The sequence below is a fragment of the Tauraco erythrolophus genome, chromosome 7 (genome assembly GCF_009769465.1).
Source record: "Tauraco erythrolophus isolate bTauEry1 chromosome 7, bTauEry1.pri, whole genome shotgun sequence".
Lineage (NCBI taxonomy): Eukaryota > Metazoa > Chordata > Aves > Musophagiformes > Musophagidae > Tauraco > Tauraco erythrolophus.
This window is the reverse complement of record NC_141471.1, coordinates 278,338-303,402: the sequence shown is the minus strand read 5'-3', so window position 1 is coordinate 303,402 and position 25,065 is coordinate 278,338. Positions and strand designations below refer to the sequence as shown.

General features: G+C 48.3%; 1 protein-coding gene across 1 annotated transcript in view; it reads right to left on the bottom strand.

Moving 5' to 3' along the window:
- Window positions 1-25,065, bottom strand: part of MAP4 (microtubule associated protein 4) — a 133,878-nt gene that overhangs the window by 42,139 nt on the left and 66,674 nt on the right. The window contains exons 4-12 of the mRNA XM_086614822.1: window positions 23,062-23,193; window positions 18,943-19,053; window positions 18,183-18,311; window positions 17,583-17,654; window positions 16,591-16,731; window positions 14,353-15,087; window positions 13,128-13,271; window positions 12,145-12,315; window positions 6,799-11,142 (exon numbers count right to left, since the gene is read on the bottom strand). Coding sequence (XP_086470948.1) covers window positions 6,799-11,142; window positions 12,145-12,315; window positions 13,128-13,271; window positions 14,353-15,087; window positions 16,591-16,731; window positions 17,583-17,654; window positions 18,183-18,311; window positions 18,943-19,053; window positions 23,062-23,193 — 5,979 coding nt within the window. The remainder of the gene's footprint in view (window positions 1-6,798; window positions 11,143-12,144; window positions 12,316-13,127; window positions 13,272-14,352; window positions 15,088-16,590; window positions 16,732-17,582; window positions 17,655-18,182; window positions 18,312-18,942; window positions 19,054-23,061; window positions 23,194-25,065) is intronic.

Below are 25,065 nucleotides of genomic sequence, written 5' to 3'. Positions count from 1 at the left end.
AGCAGAGAATGGATGGAGAGCAGCCCTGAGGGAGTGCTGGTGGATGAGAAGCTCACCATGAGCCGGCACCATGCGCTGGCAGCCCAGAAAGCCAACTGTGTCCTGGGCTGCACTCAGAGCAGCGTGGGCAGCAGGGCGAGGGAGGGGATTCTGCCCCTCTGCTCTGCTCTGTGAGACCCCCCTGCAGTGCTGCCTTCAGCTCTGGGGTCCCCAACAGCAGGACATGGAGCTGCTGGAGCGGGGCCAGAGGAGGCCACTGAGATGATGGGAGGGCTGGAGCACCTCTGCTCTGGAGACAGGCTGGGAGAGTTGGGGCTGTTCAGCCTGGAGAAGAGAAGGCTCCGGGGAGACCTTCCAGCACCTCCCAGTGCCTAAAGGGGCTACAGGAAAGCTGGAGAGGGGCTTTGGACACGGGCGTGTAGTGACAGGACACGGGGTGATGGCTTTAAACTGGAAGAGGGGAGATTTCGATGGGATCTGAGGGAGAAATTCTTCCCTCAGAGGGTGGTGAGGCACTGGCACAGGTTGCCCAGAGAAGCTGTGGCTGCCCCATCCCTGGCAGTGTTCAAGGCCAGGTTGGATGGGGCTTTGGGCAACCTGGTGTAGTGGAGGGTGTCCCTGCCCATGGCAGGGCGGTTGGAACTGGATGATCTTTGAAGGTCCCTTCCAACCCAAATCATTCCAGGATTCTATGATTTAGTCTGCTCCCCAGAACAGCAGACCCTGAAGCCATCTAATCCCATGTAATTACTGTTATTCCTCTATCACTCAATCAATTCTGAAAAAAGATTTTATCAGCAAATCTCAACCCATTAGAGATCACTTAAGGCACTTCACCAGGAGCGAGTACCAGTTTGTAAAGCTACCTGAAACCACCTAGTGGCTTTTTATTTGATTTTTTTCTTTCTTCTTTCTTTTTTTTTTTTTTGAAAATAGCAAACAGTTACCATTTATAATGGAGGAGAAAACCCACATTGATTTAGGGGCTGGTACCTCAGAACCCAGTACCACCAAAGAGATTTGTATCACTGGGGAGAAAAACCTGACTCCTAACGTGCATATCCAACTGAGTAACAACCACCACTGCTACTTTATTTTATTATTTGCTTTAATGCAGGAAGCGATCCGTATTCAATACCTGGGATACTCAGAAGCAGGAGATTGCTTAGCTATGAAAAAAAATCTCTAAAGTTATCTAATATTTAATCTCTTGGGACATTAACAGAGATAATGTAGAGTTCATACGCTGAGAGCTTTTCAACAGCTTCATCCTGCCTATAGTGTGTTGTTCCCAGCTCTCCATTCCCAGTTCCCATGCCCTAGCCTCCACCTTCTACCAAATGCATTTTTCTCTTTACATTTATTAATATCCTGCTTCTGAAGCTGTGCCACGGTGGTGGGTGCTGAACTTTCAGCGAGACCAGAAGCCGCCACTCGCAGGACGTGACCAGCAGCCCTCACACCGCAGCTTTGCTCCCAGTTCTTGCTTTAGATTCTTAAACCCCTTAATTTTTCTAAGGAATTGTACGAGAAACTAGTCAATGAAGATCAGCAGGAAAGGGTGGGAGGATGATCAGAAAACAAGAGTGGGACAGATTTTGAAAAACAACTCAAGTGAGATGGGGCCCCTGCTAAAGCGGAGTTGGGTTAGAAGGGCAAGGCAGCTTTCCCGACAGGAAGCCATCCACTGCTTTGCCCTTCATTCAGCTTTGAGGAAGATTTCATCCTCTTCAGGTATCAAATTTGGGGTTTCACCATGCTTTTGGCTCTCCGCCCTCTTTCTTGTCGAGAACGTGTCAGATAATGGCAGTGCAACAGTTAGAAGCTCTCGCAAGTCAGACCCTGGTCCAGCTTCTGGACGTGGAGATTCGCCCACTGCCTGGAGCTTCTCCCAACCTTTCAGTGATGAGACAGCAGCCTGTTTCACGGGGAGAAAGGTCATATTTTGTCTGTTCACATCCTCTTACTATTATTAAACTCTGCCTTTTCTTGCAGATACAGCTGACACCAACAAGCCCGTCAAGGACGCCGAGCGCATACAGCACGTATTTCAGCACTAACATGAAACACATCTGTAGTCATTTATCTGAGCTGCTCAGGTGCCTTTGGATGCTTATGTTGAATCTCTGGACACGAGCATTTTCCAAGGGAAGACACACTCGTGTGCTGAAGGAACTGCAGAGCATCCTTGTCCCCTCGCCGGGGCTTCACCGGGCAAACCGCGGCTGCGACGGCGCCAATAACCAGAGCAGACCGAGATCACTACATCGACACGTCACGGTTAGTGCCCAATCTGCAAGCTCCCAGCCTCAGCAGATGAATCAGCCTAGTGTTTCTATTTTTGCTCCGCTCCCGAAGCTATTACTTATCCCTTCTAATGCCTTTGCCCTTTTTTTGTTTTTTTTTTTTTTTTAATCTAGCACAAATCATTTCTGTGCAATCCTGTGCACCGGTTTCTAAGGCAACACCACTTTCCAGGATGATGAGCTACTCCTTGCCAGCCTCTCCAACTAATGGCATCCCTAATTAAGTGTTATCACCGATAACGGCCAGTGATCGGACTGACCAGAACCATCACGGATACGCTCTGTCTGCGAAATCCCAGACCATAAAACTGCCATTTAAACTGGCATTTAAACACGCACCAGTCTAAAGGATAAAAAGGTGAACTGGAATATTTAGTATTCCAGCCATGGCAACGTTGTACTACTTAAACCTAAAAAGTGTGGAGCTGTACAATACTCACACACAGTCTCATGTTTTACAGGACAGGATGTTTACGGATCAAATCCCATTTACCTTAGAATCTCTATATGATGCATTAAAAATCCTAATGATCAGCCAAAATCAGAATTCAAACGCACTCAAGAGTGTTTCCAACTCGAAATGTTGCCAGTGTTTGGTTATTGTAGGAGTATTTGATAGTGGAAACTGAAGGGAGGCAAAGCAGAGTCAACTGAATGATACACAAGCAAAGAACTTGCAACATCAGCAGGGAAAGCTGGGACTTGAAAAGCAGGTATCCCTGAAAGTTAAATAACATCACTAAGGAAATGTCTTCAAAGTTCCTAATCTGGCAGAATTTACAAACGAAAGTGGATTTGTTTCGTTCCCAGCTTTTCTTGAAAAATCAGAGTGACAAGGGTGAGCAGGAATAGAAAATAAAGGAAGAAAACAAAACTCAGGCAAAAACACTGAAACGAATTAATTTCTCTTTTAAAACAGGTTATTCTTTAAGGACAGGTTGGAGCAAAAGAAATTCTTTCGAAAGTCTCAATTTGAAACACAGCTTGAGGAGGAAAAGGGAAGAGGGATGCCAGCAGTGAAGCTGATGCAGCGGCTCGACACGGGATGAACGGAAACCTTCATCCTTTCCTCCTCCACATCAGAGCCCCAGCCAGGGCACCTGCCTGGAAGTACAGATTTTAGGACCCTGCTTTTTATACATAATTCCCAATTTTAGTTTTAATTCCACGCAAGTAGCAGCACAAAGACTCGGTCACATTTTAAAGGCTGATAATGTCTAGAAATGTTCTGGTTATCATCTCGGCTGCCTCCTGACATTAAAAGGTATAAAATGATTTTCCAGAAGAATCTGGGGCAGTTCTTACAATGGTAACAACAAAACCAAGAAGCTGAAATAAATCCAAGAGACAGATAAAGGATTAAATTCAAACTGATGAACAGCCCAACACCCAACGTTTCTCAACTTTAAGCTGCAAAGTCAAAATTAGAAAAAACCCACAAATTACAGAAATTTGCAGGCCTAGTTTATGGAAGACACGTACAACTTCCACCAGTGAGAGAAACCTGCAGCATCACAGTTGCCATGACTCCCAGGGGAGCTGTATCCCAAAGCTCGTACCTACGTTAGCAGCACATACAGGAGCCGACACATTTAGGAAAGCCATCCCGTTATTCCAGAACACACCCAGTGCAACACACAGGAGCCTGGCTAAAGAGATTTCGGTTACTAAACTTCAGCAAAAAAATCCTCCAAAATATCTACGTGCATCATTCTGATAGTAGATCACTGAGTGCACATCGGGGGAAAGAAAAATCACTTATATGGGTGGGTATTAGGTGCTGCAAAGTGTAAGTTCACAGTCCTGCCTGACAAACACAGATGAAGGATTGGCCAAGTTCTGGTGATAGGTAAAAATATAAAACCTCTGAGCAGTGAAGTGGGATCTTAACAGGGGGATAAACTGGCACGTAGAAGGTCTGTACAGTCCCTGGCCCCATCAGCTTAGTGAAATCTGGACTGTAATCCCAGACTGGTTTGGGCTGGGAGGGACCTCAGAGATCATCCAGTTCCAACCCCCCTGCCATGGGCAGGGACACCCTCCACTACACCAGGTTGCCCAAAGCCCCATCCAGCCTGGCCTTGAACACTGCCAGGGATGGGGCAGCCACAGCTTCTCTGGGCGACCTGTGCCAGTGCCTCACCACCCTCAGAGGGGAGAATTTCTTCCTCAGATCCCATCGGAATCTCCCCTCTTTCAGTTTAAAGCCATCACTCCCCGTCCTGTCACTCCACACTCTTGTCCAAAGCCCCTCTCCAGCTTTCCTGTAGCCCCTTCAGGCACTGGAAGGTCCTGGAAGGTCTCCCCAGAGCCTTCTCTTCTCCAGGCTGAACAGCCCCAACTCTCCCAGCCTGTCTCCAGAGCAGAGGTGCTCCAGCCCTCGGATCATAATGATCTCCTGGATCCCTTCAGCTCCTCCTCTGTCCCGTAAACAAGCACACTCACATTCACGGTCTTGAAACCTCAACACCTTCCCTTCATTGATTTCTGGTTTTAACTTGCTTCCAACTGATGGATGAATTCACTGTCTCATCCTCAGATCCAGCCTAAGGCGCTTCCACACCAGTTGTGCCAACTTAGGGATGCAGCCAGTTGTGCCAACTTAGGGATGCAGCCCGGGTCTCGCTGGCATTTTGGAGCTCACTGAGCAGCTACGTCGTTACGAGTCGGGCAGCGGATGGAAAGAGAGACGACCTCGGTAACGTATCCGGGTGGCAAAGCAAATCCGCTTCCCTGCTCCTCCACCGCTAAGGGCTCGACTGCAACTTCTGCTTTGTCCCTCGGCCCAGATGCCACGCGGTCACCGTGAGACCGCCCGACGCCGTGCCAGGGGCCAGGTCTGCCGCCGGCGCTCCGTGGTGGCCCCGCACTGACAGCGCCTGGATCTCAGCTGCCGCAGGAACGCGGCAACCAGCATTCCCAAAACGAGCTCAGTCATTCCGAGCTCCTTCTAAAAACACAAAACCAACCGTGAGCCTTTGAAGCGCTGAGAGGACGAAGGCACGGAATGTTATCCAAGTGCTGTGCAAGCTTCGGTCAGGCCAACTTTCGGACGCAGAGGATGTCCCCACTTACTCACACGCTGGCGTCCTACTCTGAGCCAGGATCCTGCAACTCCGTACGCCTCACCTGTGCAAAACCTTCAGGAGGAGCTTTTCTTTTTTGCACGGGTCTGCTACCAAAATTCTGCTCCCTTGAATACAGCAGTTAGCAAAAGGAAAATAAAGACTTCCAGCAGACAATGGAAAGGCTTTAAAAGAATTTTTTTTTTTAAAAAAAAAAAAAGATGCTGCCTTTAGTTTTCCCTTTATTTTGTAGCATCATGCACCAAAGAACATCACTTCTGCAGGCACAAGTTCATGCAGAGAACACCACTTTCACTAAAATAGAACTACTTCAGGTTATGCAACACTCATTAAAATTACAAAACCTCTCAAAAACCTGACCAGCATGTTAAGGCGCGCTTGAGCTCTACGTTTGTTAAGTTAGTGGCTGCATCATGCAAACTGGCAGCGAGGAACTCCGCAGAAACAGCAACAAACTTTCATGCCTGATGACAAGGCAAAAACTAAGAGCACCTGAGGCCATGGATAAACTTCCCCAGCCCATTTCAGCAGACTGGGATTCACAGGGAAGATGCCAATTCCTTCCTCAGAAGGTTCAGAATGAGCAGAAGTACCAGAATGTATTTTATTTCATCTCTACCTATACTAGATTCTCCATTTCAAAATTGCTACAAACTCCACTAAATTCTAGAAACATAATTCCATCTCATTTCCTATGAGTAGAGGGATCTCGTTCCCTGGACAACAGCCAAGGTAGCCAGTCCAAAACACTTACCAGTCCATCCATAATCTAAACAAGAGGCATAAAGTCTTACAATTTCCATCCATCCCGCTCTCGCTTTGTTACAACTCCGCTTTAGTAAAGACTATTATCCCAGAAGGAAGCACGTTTTAGAGACGTGGCAGTTCAAGGAAAAGCAGGAGGAAAAGCAGACGGTTGCAGTTAGCCCGAGGCAGGGTTAAACCCAAACCCTGGAGAACATTTCCTGATCTCCTGCCACCGACATACGCCGTTCCCTGCCCGCCCCTGGCACGCAGTGCTGTTTAGTGATCCCGACGATGCGCCGTCGCACCGCAGGCGAAGGTCGCTTTCGGTCTCGGGCGACAAGAAGCTAACGGAACTTAACACCAAAAAGTGCAAAATTACTTAAATCTTCTGCAATACATCTGTAAAACTGACTCCGCATGAGTGGTAAAATCAACAGGAGTTCTGGAACTTGGACCTTCAAACTCTGGGAATTAGCACGGTGAGACAGGCAAGCAGAACTAACAGCCTTTTTAAGATCAGCCAAAAAACCAGTCATGCCACACTCGCGTGTGCCACATGGGATTAACGAGGAGGGATTCATGCCAACGCACGGACAAACAGCGGGGTCTGGCAGGCAAGCTGGCTGCACCAGGGCGGCAGCTCCGGCGCACACACACACCTGTGCCTTGCCTCTGCCGGCTCACGCCGGCTGCTTGCGGCTGCTTTGGTTTCTCCCGGTCCGGAGCAGCAGACCTGGCCAGCAGAGCGGGCACCCCTCTTGACTTGGTGGGTCTCATGTAGCCTTTGAGCTGTTCTGCTGCTTTGACTCTCTCTTTCTTTGCCTCCTTCACAGCTTTTTGTTCACGTTCTTCTTTCTCTTTACTCGTGTCTTCAGGTTTATCGTCTTCGGATTTCAACGCGGCCTCCGGGTGAGCGTCCCCGCTGCGAGCGGCGTCCCCTTCTGCAGGCTCAGGAGGACCTTTCATGGCATCTTTGGCACTTACTTTGGTCGGCTGGGCAGCTGTCAGATTTACACCAGCAGCCTCTGCTTCAACCCCTTTATTGTCCAAACCACCTGGGTGCTTCGGCGAGCTCGGCTCACTCTTCCCACCTCCATCCAGCTCAGCCTCCTCAGCTTTATCCTCCCTCGATGCTCCTGTCACCACCTGCGACATGGCTGCTCCTGCTTTGCTCTCTGCTATGGCCGCACGTCCCGGGGAAACGCACCCGGTGTCCTTCTCTCCGGAAGAGACGGCTGCTTCTGGTTTCTCTGACCCTTCGGCACCTACGGGAGCTGGTCTGGTTTTTGAATCTGTCACCATCTGAGGAAGGCCTGAGGAAGTGCTGTCAGTGCTTTGCTTTTTATCAGTGGTTCTCAATTCTTTATCATCCACCTTCGCCACAGGAGAAAGGTGAACTTCCTTCTTCTTTGATTTAGTGTCAGGTTTAATGGAATGGTCCAAAGAAAGTGGTTCTTCACTCCCATCCTGGCAACCGGCCTCTTTGGTTTTACCGTCTTTCTTTGAAACCTCTTTTCCAGGCTCTTGGTGTCCCAGATTGATCAGCTGCTCGCAAGATTTCGGAGTCTGTATCTCCTCCTTAGCACCAGCCCCAGGCTCTTTGCTGCTGATCTCTGCTCCTGCGCCGGCAGGAGGAAGCCCCTTCCTTGCGGCACCCTCATCCTTCTGCTTGAGGAAGCCAGAAGAAACACTGCCAGTGCCACCAGAGCCCATCACCGCAGGCTGAGCAAAGGATTCAAAGTCACCTCCTTTATTGTTCCAAAACGTTTGAGGGCCAACGGGAAAGTTTTTAATGTTTCTGTTTTCATCTACCAAATCCATGTCTTCCATTCCATATTCCATCTCAGACCCTACGGGAGGCTGCACTTCTCTCCTGTTTGGTTTTGGTTCTGGTTCTAGACAAACAGGCTGCTCAGGGGCACTTTTAGCCTTTCTACTACTTGCATCATAACCCCTCCTCTTAGACCCATCAGTCACTGCGGCCAAAGTGGGATCCGCCACCGCTGGATGCTCTGGGGCAGGAAGCCCACCCCCGCTGCTGCAAGGAACGGGACTTTCTGCTTCAGATTTGGCCTTTATCTCCACGTCATGGGGAGGAAACATCTCTGCACCTGCTTTACGCTCCAGAAGAAACGGCTGCTGCAAGCCAGCCTCCAGCCTTCTGCATTTCTCTTTACTACTCGTGTGTGATTCTTCTGGCTCCAGAGGTATGGCAGGAGCTTGTGCTTTAGTGGTAGCAGGTAGGTCACGTAGCAGATTGGCTGAAGTCCTGGAATCACTCCCTTTGCCTTCATCAAAAGCCTGAATTTGTTCAGCGTGTCCCACCCCTTCGCCCACTGCAGGGATGTCACCCGGACTCAGCGCAACAGAGCGCTCGAGACTATTTTCGGCCCTTCTGCCTTTCACATCTCTACTTTTCTTCTTGGGCTTATCCATCACCAGTTCCCTGGTGGGACCACGCGCCACAGCTGCGTCTGCCCTGCGCTCTGCGAGGGGCTCGGGGGTATCTAGTTCCCTACCTTCATTCCTGGGCCAACTTTCTTTAGTGCTGACTACTTCTGCCTCTGCTGCCTCTATTTTATGACCTGAAAGAACCGGCTGATGAGAGGAACTTCTCCTATCATCACCCTGTACTTCAGGCTTTTCCAGCACCTCTTTGGATATACCTGTCAGATTCTCCAGCAGAAGCTCTCTTTCAAAACCAGACACCTTATCTTGATCACAAGTCACTTCTTTTGCGCTTCCAGCCACCTTCTCTTCCCTTGTTTCCACCCCAGCACCCAGGGCAGGTGCCCGCCCCAAAGGGCTTCTGTCAGGTTTTTTTCTCTTCCCATCACTACACCTCTTTCTGGGTTTGTCTGCCACCAGCGTGGCATCAGAATTTATCCCAACGGATTCACCGGCAGAAGCAATTCCAGCCTCTCTGCCTTTATTAACCAAATTCACCTCTTTCGTGTTGCCGACCGGCTCAGCCGCAGCGGGATGCTTTGCTTCCTCTCTCCCGCACTCCCGCAGGAACGGTTGGTTTAACGCACCCAAATCAGCCATTTCACTTTTTCCAAGATTTTCTTTAGGCTCCTCTGTTACCACTTCCATCGGCCTTTGCATTTTAGCTACATCTGATGCATTCTCCCGAAAGCACTCAGCAGTGACGCTGCCCCTCTCTCTGCCTTTATCCCTCACTTCCTTACTTTTACCAACGATGTCAGGAAAACTACCTGGGTCCATCCTATTCTCGAGAAAAGGCTGCTGGAAAAAACCTCTGTCACCTTTTTTACTTCTTCCATCACTACCTCTTTTTTTTGGCTTGTCTGCAGGAGAAGCACGTGCAGCGCTGGCTGGCGGATGGCCTCTGGCAGGAAAACCTCTGCCTCTGTCAGGGAAAGTTGTTTCTTTTATCATCTCATCCGTCCTCACTCCATCAGCAAGTTTCCCTACATCCTCCGAAAGCATCACCTGATCAGAGAAGCTGCTGATTTTTTTAACCTTCCCTTCACCACGTTTCTTTTTAGGCCTGTCCATCCCACGGGCAACATCAGGATCTTTTCCAGCCTGCTGCTCTACGGCAAGAAATCCTTTCCCTTTGTTTTTATCAGGGGAACCTGCTGCCATCGCTCTCCCCACCGCTTCCGCAGCGCCGGGATGTCTGGGCGCATCCGACTCCGAAAGAAACGGCTGCTCTGAAACGCCGTCGGGGTTTTTGCTTTGCAAACCAGTAACTTCCTCACGTTTTGGTAAAACGAACGGGGTAAGGGGCATTTCAGTGGTGTCTGTTGGGGGCTTCAACACTCCCGCTGAAGCACTCAAGTCAACAGCCATGCCCTTACTGGAGGACACTGGTTTAGCTCCCCCAGCTGCCTTGGGCTCGTTGGGAAGCTCGGCCGACGGGGCCGCAGCCATCCCAGCGGCCCATGTGAACGATTCACCTTCAGCCCCTTTGGTTTTCTCACAACTCCCTCCTTCCTTCGCCCCTTCTCCCAGTGACCCACTGGAAGTCTGACGCTCACGGCGGGCAGTGTCACGGGATGCTTCACGCCCAGGTGGCCATTGAGGCTCCTTATCTTCACCGGAAAGGAGCAATTCCGCAGGTTTGCTCTCTGAAGGAGTCTCTGCTCCGCTCGGATTGATCGGTTCGGGAAGAGATGCCGTCGGGTCAGCCCATTCTGACTCCTTATACCCTCTCTTCTCATTTTCACCACGAAAATCTCCTTCCACAGGCTTGGTTGGCACCTTTGCTGTACCAGATTCCCCCACCTTGGTCCTGCCTGCCTGCTCCAAGGGCACCTGCTGCCTTTTGCCTTTAGCTTGCCACATCCAGCCGTCATCTCTCATTTCTGCTGCTTTCACGTTGCCGTTTTTTGCATCCAAGACGGACTCTAATGGCACGCCGGGTTTTTGGGCCCGCTGTCCTGGTGCTGGCACTGAGGAGGCACTTTGATCATCCAGGATATGGCTTCCAGGTATTATTTTAGCATCCTTTGGCATACCTGAAGCTCTGCTTCCTGGGGCAATTGGCTGCTCTTTGCGAGCTTCAGCAGGCATTACGGGACAGACATCTGGTTTTTGCAACTCAACAGCAAACGGAGAATTTCTAGGAGCTTTGGAGACTGCTACATTTTCATCCCAGAACTCCATTGTTCTTGGCAGCTGGCTCCTCTTCTGTTTTGGTTTCTTTTTCTTTTTCTTCACAATGGCCAGAGAACCTTCCAAATCCCAGCTCTCCCTTGGCGCATCCCTGCAGCGCTCCACAAACTCCGACAGCACATTGGGTGGCTGCTCAGTTGCCTTTTTATGTGACACCCTACTGCGAGGGGACGTTCCAGGAACACATCCAAGTTCCACTACAGAATAGGGGTCTACTTTGGGGTCAGGACTCTTCTGTTGTGGGAGACCTATTAGACGTTCCTCTGGTACATCTGCAACAGGCACCGGTGCAGGTTTCGCTCTGCCAAACCTGCGTTCACTTGATTTGTTAGCGTGCCTTATTTGTGCAGTAGGTAGACCTGGAATACAGGAAGCCTGCTCAAACATCAAAGCAACTATTTGCTTTAAAAATAAATAAATTTTAAAACCCCCTATATATGTGATTTTAGCCATCTAAAACAGCCCATACAGTCATATATGCAGACTTTTCCAGCACTGATACCACGCTAATTCTAAATCCACCTCAGCAGGGCTGGGATAGACATTTACACGCAAAACCTGTTTAAACTACTACCAGTAAATACGTCAATTTTATTTAAAAACCACCCAATTCCTGGTACATGCTCTCACCCCACCGAAAAACAGCAGTTCTTGTAAGGACATGCTGTCTCTTTTTTTTAAAAAAATGCATTAAGGACCCATTCTGTCTTAGAGAGACACGAAAACAGACACACTTTTTATATCCCCAACTGGCATCCTTCCAACACGTGGAAATAAAAGTTTAGTGGAAAAATGAGACTAGGGAAGAGAGATGGGGCACCATGGGGCAGGGGGAGCAAAAGAGCTCAGTTTCTCCCAGCATTCCCAGTGGAAGCAGCAGAAGGCAGCACCGTCGTACCAGGAGTCAGAGGCTGGGGGAGTGGAGCAGGAAAAAAACCCTACATTTTCCTTTGGTAATTACAAAACTCCGTTTGGAAGGAAGTCTTCACTAGGAATATTGTAATAGGAATTAATGGTCCTTTTAAATACGAAAATAAAAAGCTAGCAGTAAAGGCAAAAAGCTGGTGAGCTTTTAAACTCTACAGCAGAAAAGATAACCAGCCAGTCCCAGTGATAAAGTACTAGCAGCACCTGTGTTTGGGCTTTTTGTCGGGTGAACACGGAGGGGAAGGGACAATTTAAGAGGACAGGGATTAGAGGCCAAGTGCAAGCAGAACCACCGCCGACCGCGAAGAACTGCACAGCTGCTCGGTGCCAAAAAGATTTCTGCTCGCTCAAGTGGCAACGCAGTCAGCAGGAAAAGGGGAATAGTTCCCAGAGGATGCTTCCACTCGAAAACTGAATTATTATTTCTATTCTACCTGTGGGCTCGTGCAGGGGTTTTTCTTGCTGAGGTTCTGCGTGTTGGATGTGGCTGTGTTCAGCCTCCTCCTTTTGCTTCTCTGTACCAGTAACATCGCCGGCAGTAGCGGATTTTTCTGGAAGGAGGTCTTTACTCTCTAGTGCAACGGCTTCTTCTGCTTCTGCTGGAACTGAAATAGGAAAAACATCAACCGAATGCTTCGGTTCTTACGGGTACAGGCCACCTGCAGTTTAAAAGCAAGCTCTTGAAAAGGGTATAGGGTTTATTTTTACTTTTAATAGGGATGAAGTTTATAAGACATGGTAGTCTACTAGGTATTATCTCCTCTCAATCCTATTTCAAGCAGCAATTTTATATGTTGGCAGACGTGCCAAGGTGGAGGTAAAACATGAAGCAAAGACTGTCATGGGGCTTAAGCCCAGGGTGAGGGTTTGGGGGTTTGATTTTTTCCCCCCTCTTTGTAATCCATCAAATTCAGATTATAACAGCTTCCCACTGGAACTCAAATCCAGAATATACTCCATTATCCGTCTGGAATCCCTCTCTAATGCTGTTATCTAGTTATCATATATACCTCAGAATATATTCATGCAGACACTACAAAATTCCTAGCTACACCTAATTCTAACAAATTTTAATTTGTAAGACATAATTACATTGGAGAACAATCCTATATGTAATTAATTTTATTTAAATTTTAAATAGAAATAGAAATTACGACAGACATTGGTACATCGACTACAGATGAGGAAGAAAAAGACAAGTAATATGATGGTAATTTCAAAAGTTAAGACTATCATCTATCTGTAACAGTCCCCATGCTTGCACACACTGATAACCTTCTTGAAATTAATCTTCTGTTGCTTTGTCCTTGATCAGGACAGGAGGACAGTGTCTGTAAGAAAGAACTTAGCTGGTGGGGCAGAATTAGCTGATGGCAAAGTGCTGCTCCAGTGTTAGATCGTGGGCTGCACTTCTCACCTGCTGGTTCCGAAAGATGGTTCATCTGTTCTGGAAGATGCTCTTCGTGGTGGCTGGGAGGTGCTCTGCTGTCTTCAGCTTTCTCTGAAAGATCAACACAAGCTTCTGGGACTTTCGACTCTTCTTCCACATTTGCAGTTGCTTCTGCAAACAGAACGTAAAGAATAAAAATTCATATTCTTTTTAATTTAGATCAGATTAAGCAAGATATAAATCACTTCCTCACCTAACTCTAATATTCCACAAGAAACTAAAGGTTTTCCTCATTTCCAAAACAGCGGTGGTCTGCTTTTTAGCATCACTTTCTACCAGGTCTCCCCTCTCCAAAGCCCAAATGTTCTGCTAAAGCATATCCTCCTGCATTGTCTGGTATTTACTCCCTCTTTCACCCACCTGTGCCTCTCAGTTACTATACTCTAGTAGGAATTTTTTTGTTAAAACTTCTCCTTTGCAATGTATTCCTATCATTAAACTAAAGAGTATTGGAAGGTAAGAAAGAAAATGTGCCACTCCAACTCCTTTTGCAATCAATCCACCTACACTGCCTCTGCCCAGTACCATTTCCCATATTTTGACAGTAATTTTCTCTCCGACAGGACAGTGTCCTTTGGGAAATCCACACAGCACAGCAAATCTGCTGTCCAACGCATGGAAAAAATGAAAATGCCCGCCTCGCTACCTCGACACCTACAGTCCTTCCAAGGAAATGTCACAAAATTAGCAACAAAGCCCATCAGTCTCTTCAGAAACCATTTCAAGATGAGAACTGTTGTCTGAAAACACCGTGTCCTACGGGATCCGTGGAGATTTCAGCATAAGCCGAGATGATAGTGATACAAAAAGAAGTACTAACAGGGATGAACTAAAATGACTCTACGGCTGTCCTAAAAAAACATACATCACTGCTAAGAGTGCCAAGTTAAAAGCAATAAATCATTAAGATATTCTAGTTTTATATTTTATAAGGAAGAAAAAAAAAATCCTCGGAAAGCACTTCCTCTGTCTGTGTCTCGACAGCAGAACTGAGCTCTGCTTAAGATGTTCTGGGTGAGGCAGACCATAATCTTAGCTACCAAAAAACCAGGCTTTTTACAACAATTGTGCACCGGTGTAGCCATCACCTGCTGCTAGTGCTATGCCAGCTCACAGCAGCCTTCCCATGCCACTCGCCATGCCATGGTGTCACGTCCAAGCCTGGACGACGCGTTCGGGCACACATGCTCACCTGCAGGAGCCTTGCCGAAGGGTGACTTGTCCTGCTCAACAGGAGACTCGGATGTCATCAGCTCTTCAGGTGCAGCGACCTTGGTGTCAGCTTCAGAGACAGACTTGGCTTCTGCAGAGCCAAACCCAGAATCCACGGCAGGAAGAAGTTTGGCTTCTGCTACAGGAGCAAACCCAGAATCCATAGCATGATGATGGTTGACTTCTGCTGCAAGGGAAAACTCTGCACCTGCTGCTGGGGCAAACCCAGAATCCATAGCATAGTGAGATTCCACATCTGCTGCTGGGGCAAACCCAGAATCCATAGCATAGTGAGATTCCACATCTGCTGCTGGGGCAAATGCTAAATCCAGAGCACGGTGGGATTCTGCATCTGCTGCTGGGGCAAACACCAAATCCACAGCATGGTGAGATTCTGCATCCGCCACTGGGGCAAACCCTGCATCTTCTGCTGGGGCAAACTCCAAATCCATATCATAATGGGACATGGTATCTGCAGCTGGGGTGAAGCCGGTGTGTGCCACTGGGGTGGACGCGGCGTTGGCAGCATTAGGAGGTTTGGCTTCTGGTGCAGGAGCAAACCCGACATCCGTAGCCTGGAAAAGGCTGGCTGCTCCTGCAGGTGCAAATCCAGCATCCAGAGCTTGAGGAGTCTTGGCATCTCCTGCAAGAATGGACCCAGCTTTGTCTGCAGAAAGAGATATGACATCTGAGGCAGGAACACGCGCTGCATCTGCTTCAGAAAAACAGATCACAGAAATCAACAAAAAAAACCCCACATAACACAAATAAATACCTGACTGTGGTTTTATGGCTAGAGAGGACGGAGCTTTTGCTCCCTGTCTTTCTTCTTGGCTTTCAGCATCACTTACTCCTCACCTTACACCAGTACACTCAAGTTGCACCAGTCTTTAAGACACTCCTTGATGCACCCAAGTGCTTTTCTTACTACAGCCTCTCGTGTCTTGTTTTGTATCCTTGACTACAGATGTGTGTCTGCTCCTAACACACATCAGCCAAAAGACACGTTGTTTTTGTTCAAAAACGACCTGATGCTACGTGGCCGGCGACAGACCAGAGCTGTTGGATCCACTGGGAGCAACCCATCCCAACAGAGCACACACAGGAGCCACAATGAGGGGGTTTTCCCACATAGCAGGATGCAGAATTTTTGGTGGCACCTTTATGAGCCCAGCTGTGTATTCCAACAGTGGAAAAAGTCCTGAAACCCCTTAAAAGTTTTTTTTCAGTCAGTTTTAGTTTAACATTTCAGCTGTCTAGCAGCCAGTTTATACAAATCATCAAAAGCCAGAAGCACTAGATTTCTTTTCCACGGATATTAATTTCAACAGCCCCCAGCACCACCCGTACTGTGTAATGCAGCACAGTGACCTCCACAGCTCGGATACACTGCTGAGTAGATGTTAAAAATAAAATAAAATCATTTCTGCTGATTGTTTGAGTCGCATCGAAAAATAACCTCCCCAAACAATAGAAAAGATATTAAATCTTAAATGAGATACTTAAACTGTAGAAGGGAAGAAATTACAAAGATGGAAAAAGTCTCTTTGAAAATAGCACTTCAGGATCCACTTAGATGAAACCAATATTCCAGTGAACCAAACCAAAAAGATCCATTATGTATTAGCTCTCATTTGCTTTTGCCTTTTTCTTTTTTTTTTTTTGGAAGTGATATCATGATCCTCTCCAAAATAAAATCTAAAGATTGTGATTTTGCAGAAGAAAAAGACCGTAAGGAAATAGATATTAGAAGGAGTACGGATGCTCCCTGGTGAATCACGGAAAGTACTGGAATAAGGCATAAAGAAACTGGACAAAGACTACTGCAAAACGTACCATAAGTCTGATCCTGTACATAAATACCTTAAAATTCTGTTTTAAAGAGCGTCTTTAAGGTTTTGAAGGTGTTTATATGCAGCATCAGACTCCTGGTACAACCACGTCCTTGACACACCTTGATGTTTTTCTGGAGCCAAAATTCTGAGAAAGTAAAGAATCCTGCAGTCAGCTACTGGGCTGGGGCAGAAGGGCTGACAAGGAGCAGGCTTGCTGTTCCTCACCGACACAACCCGGGTACCACAAACCTTCTGACACGCCGAATTTGTGAATACTTTGCCGTGTTTCCTTCAGAAGAGGCAATCCCATGTCTTTCCACCACTACAGTTTGCTCATGGAGGGCATAAACCCAGCACCAGTCTTTAGACTGGGGCAACTTTACCTGGTGCTGCATCTTTTGGTCCATCAGTAGCTTCAGCCTCTCCTGGGGATGCTGCTACTGCAGCGGGAACGAAACCAGGAGCCGCTGCCGCAGGGCTCTCCGGCAAATTCGGCTTTATTGCTTCTGTCGTGGCGGGGGGCACTGGGCAAACAAAAAAAAGTCTGATTTAGCACTCGAAGGTCTTCACAAACACCTTTCCCTTCTGGACTCGCCGGGATGTGAATCACCCTCTGGCGGTGCCGCCTGCTCGGAGCTGTCTGCAGCAGCAGCTCTGATGAGTAAGCTCTTCCACTCCAGCATCCCAGCTGGATCGGACTGAAACAGAATCAGTTTTTATTATCAATTTTCAGAAAATTCATTTGTGCCACACCCAGGAAAACACTTGTATCTTGAAAGAAGCAACTGCTGTGCCCAAGTTAAGGAACGCTCAGTTACAAAGCGTCCCAGTTCCACCCTGAGCCCTGGGTCGAGCCACCAGCTCCAGAAACACCTTCTAGCCAGGACCAGCGTTAAACTACTCTCTCAGCTTGTTCACCAAAATCGGCTATAAAGATCCCACTGTGGATCAAATATCATGATATATATGCAGCCACAACAGAACTGCGTCTCAGTGGAGCTTCAACAACTGAACTATACCCAGAACCTAAAGATAATGGGACAGAATACCCAGGTTTGCAGTTAGAATTTACTTTCAAGTTCTGTTGATTATGCATGAGCCAAAATTATGTTTGTTGGTGCCCTCAGCTGCCCCGACCCTTAGAGGCAGCTAAACACACGTTTCTACTCTAAATCGGTTTGAGAACCAGAAGCAGTGCTCTTCTCGGTCAGGTCCCACTTCACTCCATTAGTGCCTTTTGTTTCTTGGGAAGGCAGACAAGAAGAAGCTCTGCTTCTGCTGTTCAGAAACTCTCTACAGACAGTTCCTGCAGATCAAGTTGAAGGTCCCTTCCAGCCCTAACGATTCTATGATTCTAAGTCAAAACTCTTCTTACCTGGTGGCTCAAAGAAAGAGGCATCTGGTCCCTTTACGTCCTGCTGGGCTCCCATCCAATGTTCTTCAGGCACTATGGAGAACAAACAGATTTAGTCCTGCCGCTGACACTAACCCTGCTTTGTTTTTTCAGTTGAAGGTGTTGACCCTGCTGTTTTCCGAGTTCATTCGTAACTTAGCGGCTCCCATCAAGAATGGTACCAGAACATCTTGCTCTTCTGTGGTTATTGCTAGTGGAAGCTTGCATCAGAGAAGAGTTATAACCAGCACTGACCCCAGGACCCAACAGGGCTGGTTCTTTGCTCAGTTCATCTGGGCAACTGGCTCCAGGTGGCCCTGCTTGAGCAGGGGGGTTGGACAAGATGACCTCCAGAGATCCCTTCCAACCTCAACCATTCTGCGATCTCTGAACGTCTTTGAAACATTCCCACTGAACCAAGAACTGTCATTCCCAACAGGATACTTTCTAATCTCGACTCGTTTTATGTTATCAGCTCCCCCACCAAGATTCTTTAGGACGAGCAAACCAGACTTTCCAGCTGTGTACACTTCAAACCCAGCTGGCAGGACGGACAGCAATGGCAAAATATCTTTTTCTCACCTGCTTTGTCTTGCAGAAATTCTGCAGTTGCATCCAGGCCAACGAAGGCTGATGGGTCTACAGCCTCTGCAGGAGAATACAGGGGCCCAAAGAAAGGTTGTTCAGGTACCACCATAGATCCATGCGGTGCTAATGAAATAAAAGGCCATTTGTTAATCACCGCACTAGCCCTAATGACTCCCCTCCAAAATTTAAAGTCCATACAACACTTGGAAAATAAACTATTCTGTTCTGCTCACAAGCAGTTTGGTAACCTTTGTAAGCAGCTCTCTCCATGAGCTCAGCTTCACAAACTGCGCTGCAAATTCTGTGTGCAGATATAATTTTTGACAAGGTATAAGACAGTAAGCACAGGCAAATTATTTCCCTTTTGGTTTCTCCTCCTGCTCCCATGAATTCTTGTTAATAACTGCTTAAACTCCAGCAGTCCAAACACTGAAGACCACTTTGTGGAAAAAGTTCATGTATATTTGGTTTCTAGCCATGAAGACAAGAGCCATTGGTAACTCCTGCTTCAACTCAGCTCATCTGGATGTCCTATCTCCTTCTGCCTAAATATACTTCAAAAAAAAACCTTCCTGGAAGTAGCTACCCAAAGTAGAATGGCTTTAGGCATACACACACCAAAAAAACCTAAAAAATCATGTGAAGATATTACACAGTCCGTGCACTTAGCAGCTTAATAGTGTTCAGTATATAAAAGTCAACAGAGAAAACACCAAACCTGACCATCAGGGACAAACGCCGAGGAGGAACTCACCATGGATGTCTCTGGAAGCATCAACATGGTCCGTGAACAGCGGCACGTTCTTCATGTCAGCAGGAAACGACAAATCGGGCAGATTGTCCCCTCTGTGCATGCTGAAGGGGTCTGGCAGGAGACAAGAACACAGCCAGTGTCACCACACAGGGGGAAGACATGATGCAGAGTAAGATCATTTAAAAAATTAGATGAAGATGTACCCGACACCACCACGGGACTTCCAAGGGAAAGCTGCTTTCAAGACTATTTACCAGGGGAAAACACCTTCGTAATTCGAATTCGTGCCCAACAGTGAAACTGCTCAGACTGCTTCCCAGGGAAAACTGACTCCAGTTTAGACGATGACTGTTGTGTGGAGAACCTGTCTCCTCCTCTTAAGAAGGAGGCATCTGTTTCTGGCCTGATGGATGCATACAGCTAATGTGAGTCAGGAACAACAGCTGAGCTCCAGATCAGTTAACTTGACAGCAGGTCATGGAAAGCCCGTGTAAGCTACCTGCTCTCCTCCCCAGGAACAGGACACCAGTATAAACTGACTGGTGGGCCAGTATTTTAACCAAGTTACAAGTCAGAGAGGAAAGTAACGCATCTCCCAGTGTCTGAGGCAGATGAGCAGCCTTCGCCCTTAGTTCCAGACCAGACACACTGGTGAGGAACACCAGACACACTACTGTCCAGATCTGTAGCCCATGTTTGCAAGTTGTCTGGTGTCAGCTTTGCTTGGTCTGATGTCCGTCAGCTTTGGTTCCGCTTCTGCTCCGTGTCTGAAATGGATGTATCGATGTCATCTGCAAAGGATGGTGCTTTAGCAGCTGAGGATTCAGCAAGAGAAAATTCCTCTTCTGCAAGTTTGGGTTTTCATGTGCACACACCTCCTTTCCCCCTCCAGTGAGCAGCGTGGGCATTCAAACCGGGGAGGACCGAGAGAACCACCACACCAGGTTCTGTAAGATGGATCACTTCACCGGAACGCCACGAGTCAGAGAGCGGAGAGCGGAGCTCACCGCCAGGACACAACGAAGACGAGACAACCCTTCCACGAGGCAGCCACCACGCTGTAGTAGCACCACGCCGTAGCAGCCACCATGCTGTAGTAGCCACCACGCGGGGAAGCAAACGTGGCATTCCTCTCCAAGTTATGGCGTAGTTTACAAAGCCGTGGCTGTGCGTTGTGGTCAGCGACTCCCAACATAGGGTGTCCATGGCATTCCTCTCCAGGCAGAGCAGAGCAGCAAGAGGTTTCGACTCAGGTGGCCTCCAGCAGACGCGTGACATCCCTCACGACTGTCTCGCACGTTCTGTTCCCCTGGAGCTGAAGAACTCTCTGTTCCCGAAATGGCTGTCGCACACCGACTTGCAGACACTGCACAGATTTCTTCCGGTTAAGCACAATTAAGAGGGATTCAGTTGAAGGATTCAGTTGAAGGCTGTGAATCTTTCCACGTCAGGCACGTTATCTGCAGGGCTGTCAGCCAAACTTCAAACCTTCACGTGTCCATGGTGCTCCAAGATGGCAAGATCAGGTGAGCTGCATGAATTCTTTCACCAATCTATCAGAATATTTGAGATGCCAGGGTAACATCTTGCTTCAGAGTAAATTGGAGAAAATTTTAATTTCAAGTTGTTATCACCAAGACTAAATAACAACCTCTCTTCCAATCTAAACAAAAACCAACCAACCACAAAACAAAAATAAACCCACAAAAAAGCATCATGACTGAAATCAATTTAAAAGCTAAAAGAGACAGAATCACAGAATGGTTTGGGTTGGAAGGGACCTCACAGACCATCCAGTTCCAACCCCCCTGCCATGGCCAGGGACACCCTCCACTACACCAGGTTGCCCAAAGCCCCATCCAACCTGGCCTGGAACACTGCCAGGGATGGGGCAGCCACAGCTTCTCTGGGCAACCTGTGCCAGTGCCTCACCACCCTCAGAGGGAAGAATTTCTTCCTCAGATCCCATCGAAATCTCCCCTCTTCCAGTTCAAAGCCATTGCCCCGTGTCCTGTCACTACATGCCCTTGTCCAAAGCCCCTCTCCAGCTTTCCTGTAGCTCCTTTAGGCACCGGAAGGTGCTGGAAGGTCTCCCCGGAGCCTTCTCTTCTCCAGGCTGAACAGCCCCAACTCTCCCAGCCTGTCTCCAGAGCAGAGGTGCTCCAGCCCTCCCATCATCTCCGTGGCCTCCTCTGGACTCGCTCCAGCAGCTCCATGTCCTTCTGCTGTTGGGGCCCCCCGAGCTGAAGGCAGCACTGCAGGGGGGTCTCACAGAGCAGAGCAGAGGGGCAGAATCCCCTCCCTCGCCCTGCTGCCCACGCTGCTCTGGGTGCAGCCCAGGACACGGTTGGCTTTCTGGGCTGCGAGCGCACGGTACTGGCTCACATTGAGCTTCTCACCCATGAACTTCCTCAAGTCCTTCTCCCCAGGGCTGCTCTCCATCCATTCTCCGCCCAACCTAGACTTGTGCACCTAAACCACGTCCCTCAGCACCACATCCACACGGCTTTTAAACACCTCCAGGGTGGTGACTCCACCACTGCCCTGGGCAGCCTCTTCCAATGCTTGACAACTGTTTCAGGGAAAAAATTTTTCCTCACATCCAATTTAAACCTCCCCTGGCACAACTTGAGGCCATTTCCTCTTGTCCTATCACTCGCTACTTGGGAAAAGAGATCGACCCCACCTCACTCCAACCTCCTTTCAGGTGGTTGTAGAGAGCGAGAAGGTCTCCCCTCAGCCTCCTTCTCTCCAGGCTGAACAACCCCAGTTTCCTCAGTTGTTCCTCTGAGGACTTGTGCTCCAGACCCTTCACCAGCTTTATTGCTCTTCTTTGGACACACTCTAGCACCTCAACGTCCTACTGTTTTCCAAGGAGTGAGCATAAAAACATTTAATAAACCCGTAGACTTTATGAGCCCGCTGTTCACATTTTTCTGCTCCTGCTGACAAGGTGTCAAAGGTTGTCTGTCCTCTCCGATCCCTCTGCTCAGTTATGGGCCTCAACCACCCTCTAAGCAGAATCTCTTGCTCACGCAGTACCAGGAAGAGCAGCACAGGGAACACTTTTGTACTGAAGTACACGTGGTACCTTATGCACATAGAGGTGAGCAAGATACTCCAAGGACATGAAACCTCAGGAAATGTGGTTTTGTGCAACAGATAACCCACAGATTCACATTATTCAGGCCAAAGGAATCCTGGGTGATGGGCTGGGTATGTAAATTGCTCCTAATCAACAAGTTTGTCATCTGGCTACTGAACGTAACTACATCAACATCCCATTCTTTCATGGAACAAAGCAATGGGAGGGAAAAGCCCAACAACTGTGTTTGAGAAACCAGTGGCTCTTTTGTTCCAGCTGTTCCATGAATCATTTCTTACCCTTGTAACAATATATAATTTCTCCACAGAATCTCTTAGTGAAGATGAGATTCAGAGAGCAAGAAAACAGCTTAGTAAGCAGGTCTACAGCACTCAAAAATATATTTTAAAAAAAAGTTTCATCCTGTTTCAGCCAGTATCTTTCCCAGGTTTATTGCCTGTTACAATCTGGGCAGCACACCTATTCCTCATCCCCTCCAAGAGCTGGCAAGTGATTTCCCACAAGCCTTCTCAAAAACGAGAGAAAGTTGGGCAAGTTCTTGGGTGAAAGGGTATCTTTTTGCAGGGGCAAGTTACACAAGGTTCATCTAATTTTCAAGAGAGTCAGCAGCTACACAGGCTGCCTCCGGAACAGACCGACCCGCATTGCGGACGCGGCTACGTGACAGCTGGAAGCGGCGTTCCCGAGAGCCGGGGAAGACCGGCTGGCAGCCCACCACAGTTTTGGGGAGGGTTGTGCTGAAAGCCACCGTGCTCGGGAGCCACCGAATCGTGGGAGTCAACCAAAAGCTGCTATGGGCGTGCGAGCCGACCAGGGGGAGGTCTGCTCCCCCACGCGCTGTGTACTCGAACACGCAGCAACTCCGGGTGTAACCAGAACACAGCAACACATCCTAAAGAACACAGGCTGCGTACGAGGCAGGAGAATAAAACCACCCTCAGGGACAGAGGCCAGGGCTCTGTTGTGTTACACAACTGACGAAATAACTGGTGTTACAGTTGTAAGAGTCATACCAGCCATCTCCATGGGTTTGAAGACCGTCTGTGAGTCGAAGCACAGGTCTCTGTCGTCCACCGTCCAGGTCTCATTGCGGTCGAGAAAGTCTTTGTAAGACAGCTTTTCATCCATGATTTCTCCTGGGAATACTGAAATTAGAGAAGAAAATGACCCAGTCAAAAGCGAAACATTAAGCTAAAATATTTAAAATAGATGATGCATGATATGACATTCAGAGGCCAACGGATAACATCAACTGTTAGCCAAACCAGAGACCATGAGTATTCATTGTTTACTGCTTTGATCCAACTCTTCAAATACAGGAAACAGAATAATGGACATTTCTGCATCTTGATGCACATGTAAGATCAGGAGTGGGCTCACACATAGAATCATAGAATCGTCTGGCTGGAAGAGACCTTCAAGATCATCAAGTCCAACCATTCCTCCTACACTGTCAAGGTCCCGAAACCACGTTCCTCAACTCCAAATCCACACAGTTTTTAAACACCTCCAGGGATGGGGACTCCACCACCTCCCTGGGCAGCCTGTTCCAATACTTCACAACCCTCTCTGGAAAGAAATTCTTCCTGATATCCAACCTAAATTTCCCCTGGTGTAACTTGAGGCCATTCCCTCTCGTCCTGTCATTCATAACATGGGAGAAGAGCCCGACCCCCATCTCCCTACAACTTCCTTTCAGATAATTGTAGAGAGCAATAAGGTCCCCCCTGAGCCTCCTCTTCTCCAGACTCTCCACATCAGAGCACTCTCCTTTTTTCAGGTGTCGGACAATTCACACTGGCTTCTCCCACTCATCTCTAGGGAGATTTTTCATTAACGTAAGAGCTGGAACAGCCCCGAGACCCTGAGCTCGCGAGGCTGAGCAGAGCTTTCAAGTCTGTCAGTACAGAAGCACTGACCACAGCCTGCTCCTCAGGTCACAGCGGGGACAAGGGCAAACCAAAGCCCCCTCCTGCCCACGCACCGACTCGTATGCACCAAATCTGACCATGTTTACAACGTTGGAACCACCACAGACACACAGTGCCCATAGAACGGTTTTGCTCTCTGTTCCACCAGGAAGACAAACTCCAAATCACTCAAGTGAGTAATTTTTCCCCAAATACCTCAAAGGCCTTTATTTATATATCCTTATATTTCACACTTAAGCCTAATCTTCCCCCAGTTTACAATAAAGACAATTCTCTGAACACGTCAGCACATCAAAGCCTGATGGTTTATATGTGATGAAGCTGTGGCTGCCCCATCCCTGGCAGTGTTCCAGGCCAGGTTGGATGGGGCTTTGGGCAACCTGGTGTAGTGGAGGGTGTCCCTGCCCATGGCAGGGGGGTTGGAACTGGATGATCTTCAAGGTCCCTTCCAACCCAAACCGTTCTGTGATTCTATGAAAGAAAATGTTTTTCTTTGCTGGCTGAGCCTAACAGTCTTCAGCAACCTGGGATGTTGAAGAGTCAAGTAAAACTGACAAAATACCACACAGAAAAACACACAGAAACAAAGTTAAACCACATAAAACTATTTCAATGAGGTTTGTCACAAGGAATATTAAAAATACGCAGATGAGCCTTTTCCCGAAGTCCTTACAAGCAGTTGGAAGATGTTTAGAAAACCAAAGCAAGAAAGCTCAGCTGTGAACTGAGACACCTCCGGCAGCAGCACTAAGACACACGGTGGGCTCTCCTCTTCCTCCCCTTCTCTTCTAACAACATCTCCACTTTGCTCCAGCCTATCCTCCTCTCCCCGTGTAGCACCTTGGAATGAGCTGGTGGCTCAGCGAGAGCGTGGAGCACCCCTGCACCCCCACCTTGAGCTGCAGGAACACTGCCACCAGCCCCAGCAGCACCCACATCTGCACCAACACGAGGACTTCACCGCTGCCCTGGGAGCCTTCGACTTTACATCACTTCCACCGAGAAGGGAAAGCAGCAGCCGGTGGTACCGGCCAGGCTGGGAATCAGCACTGAGGCATAAATTAAGTTCTCCTGGTAAATAAGAGA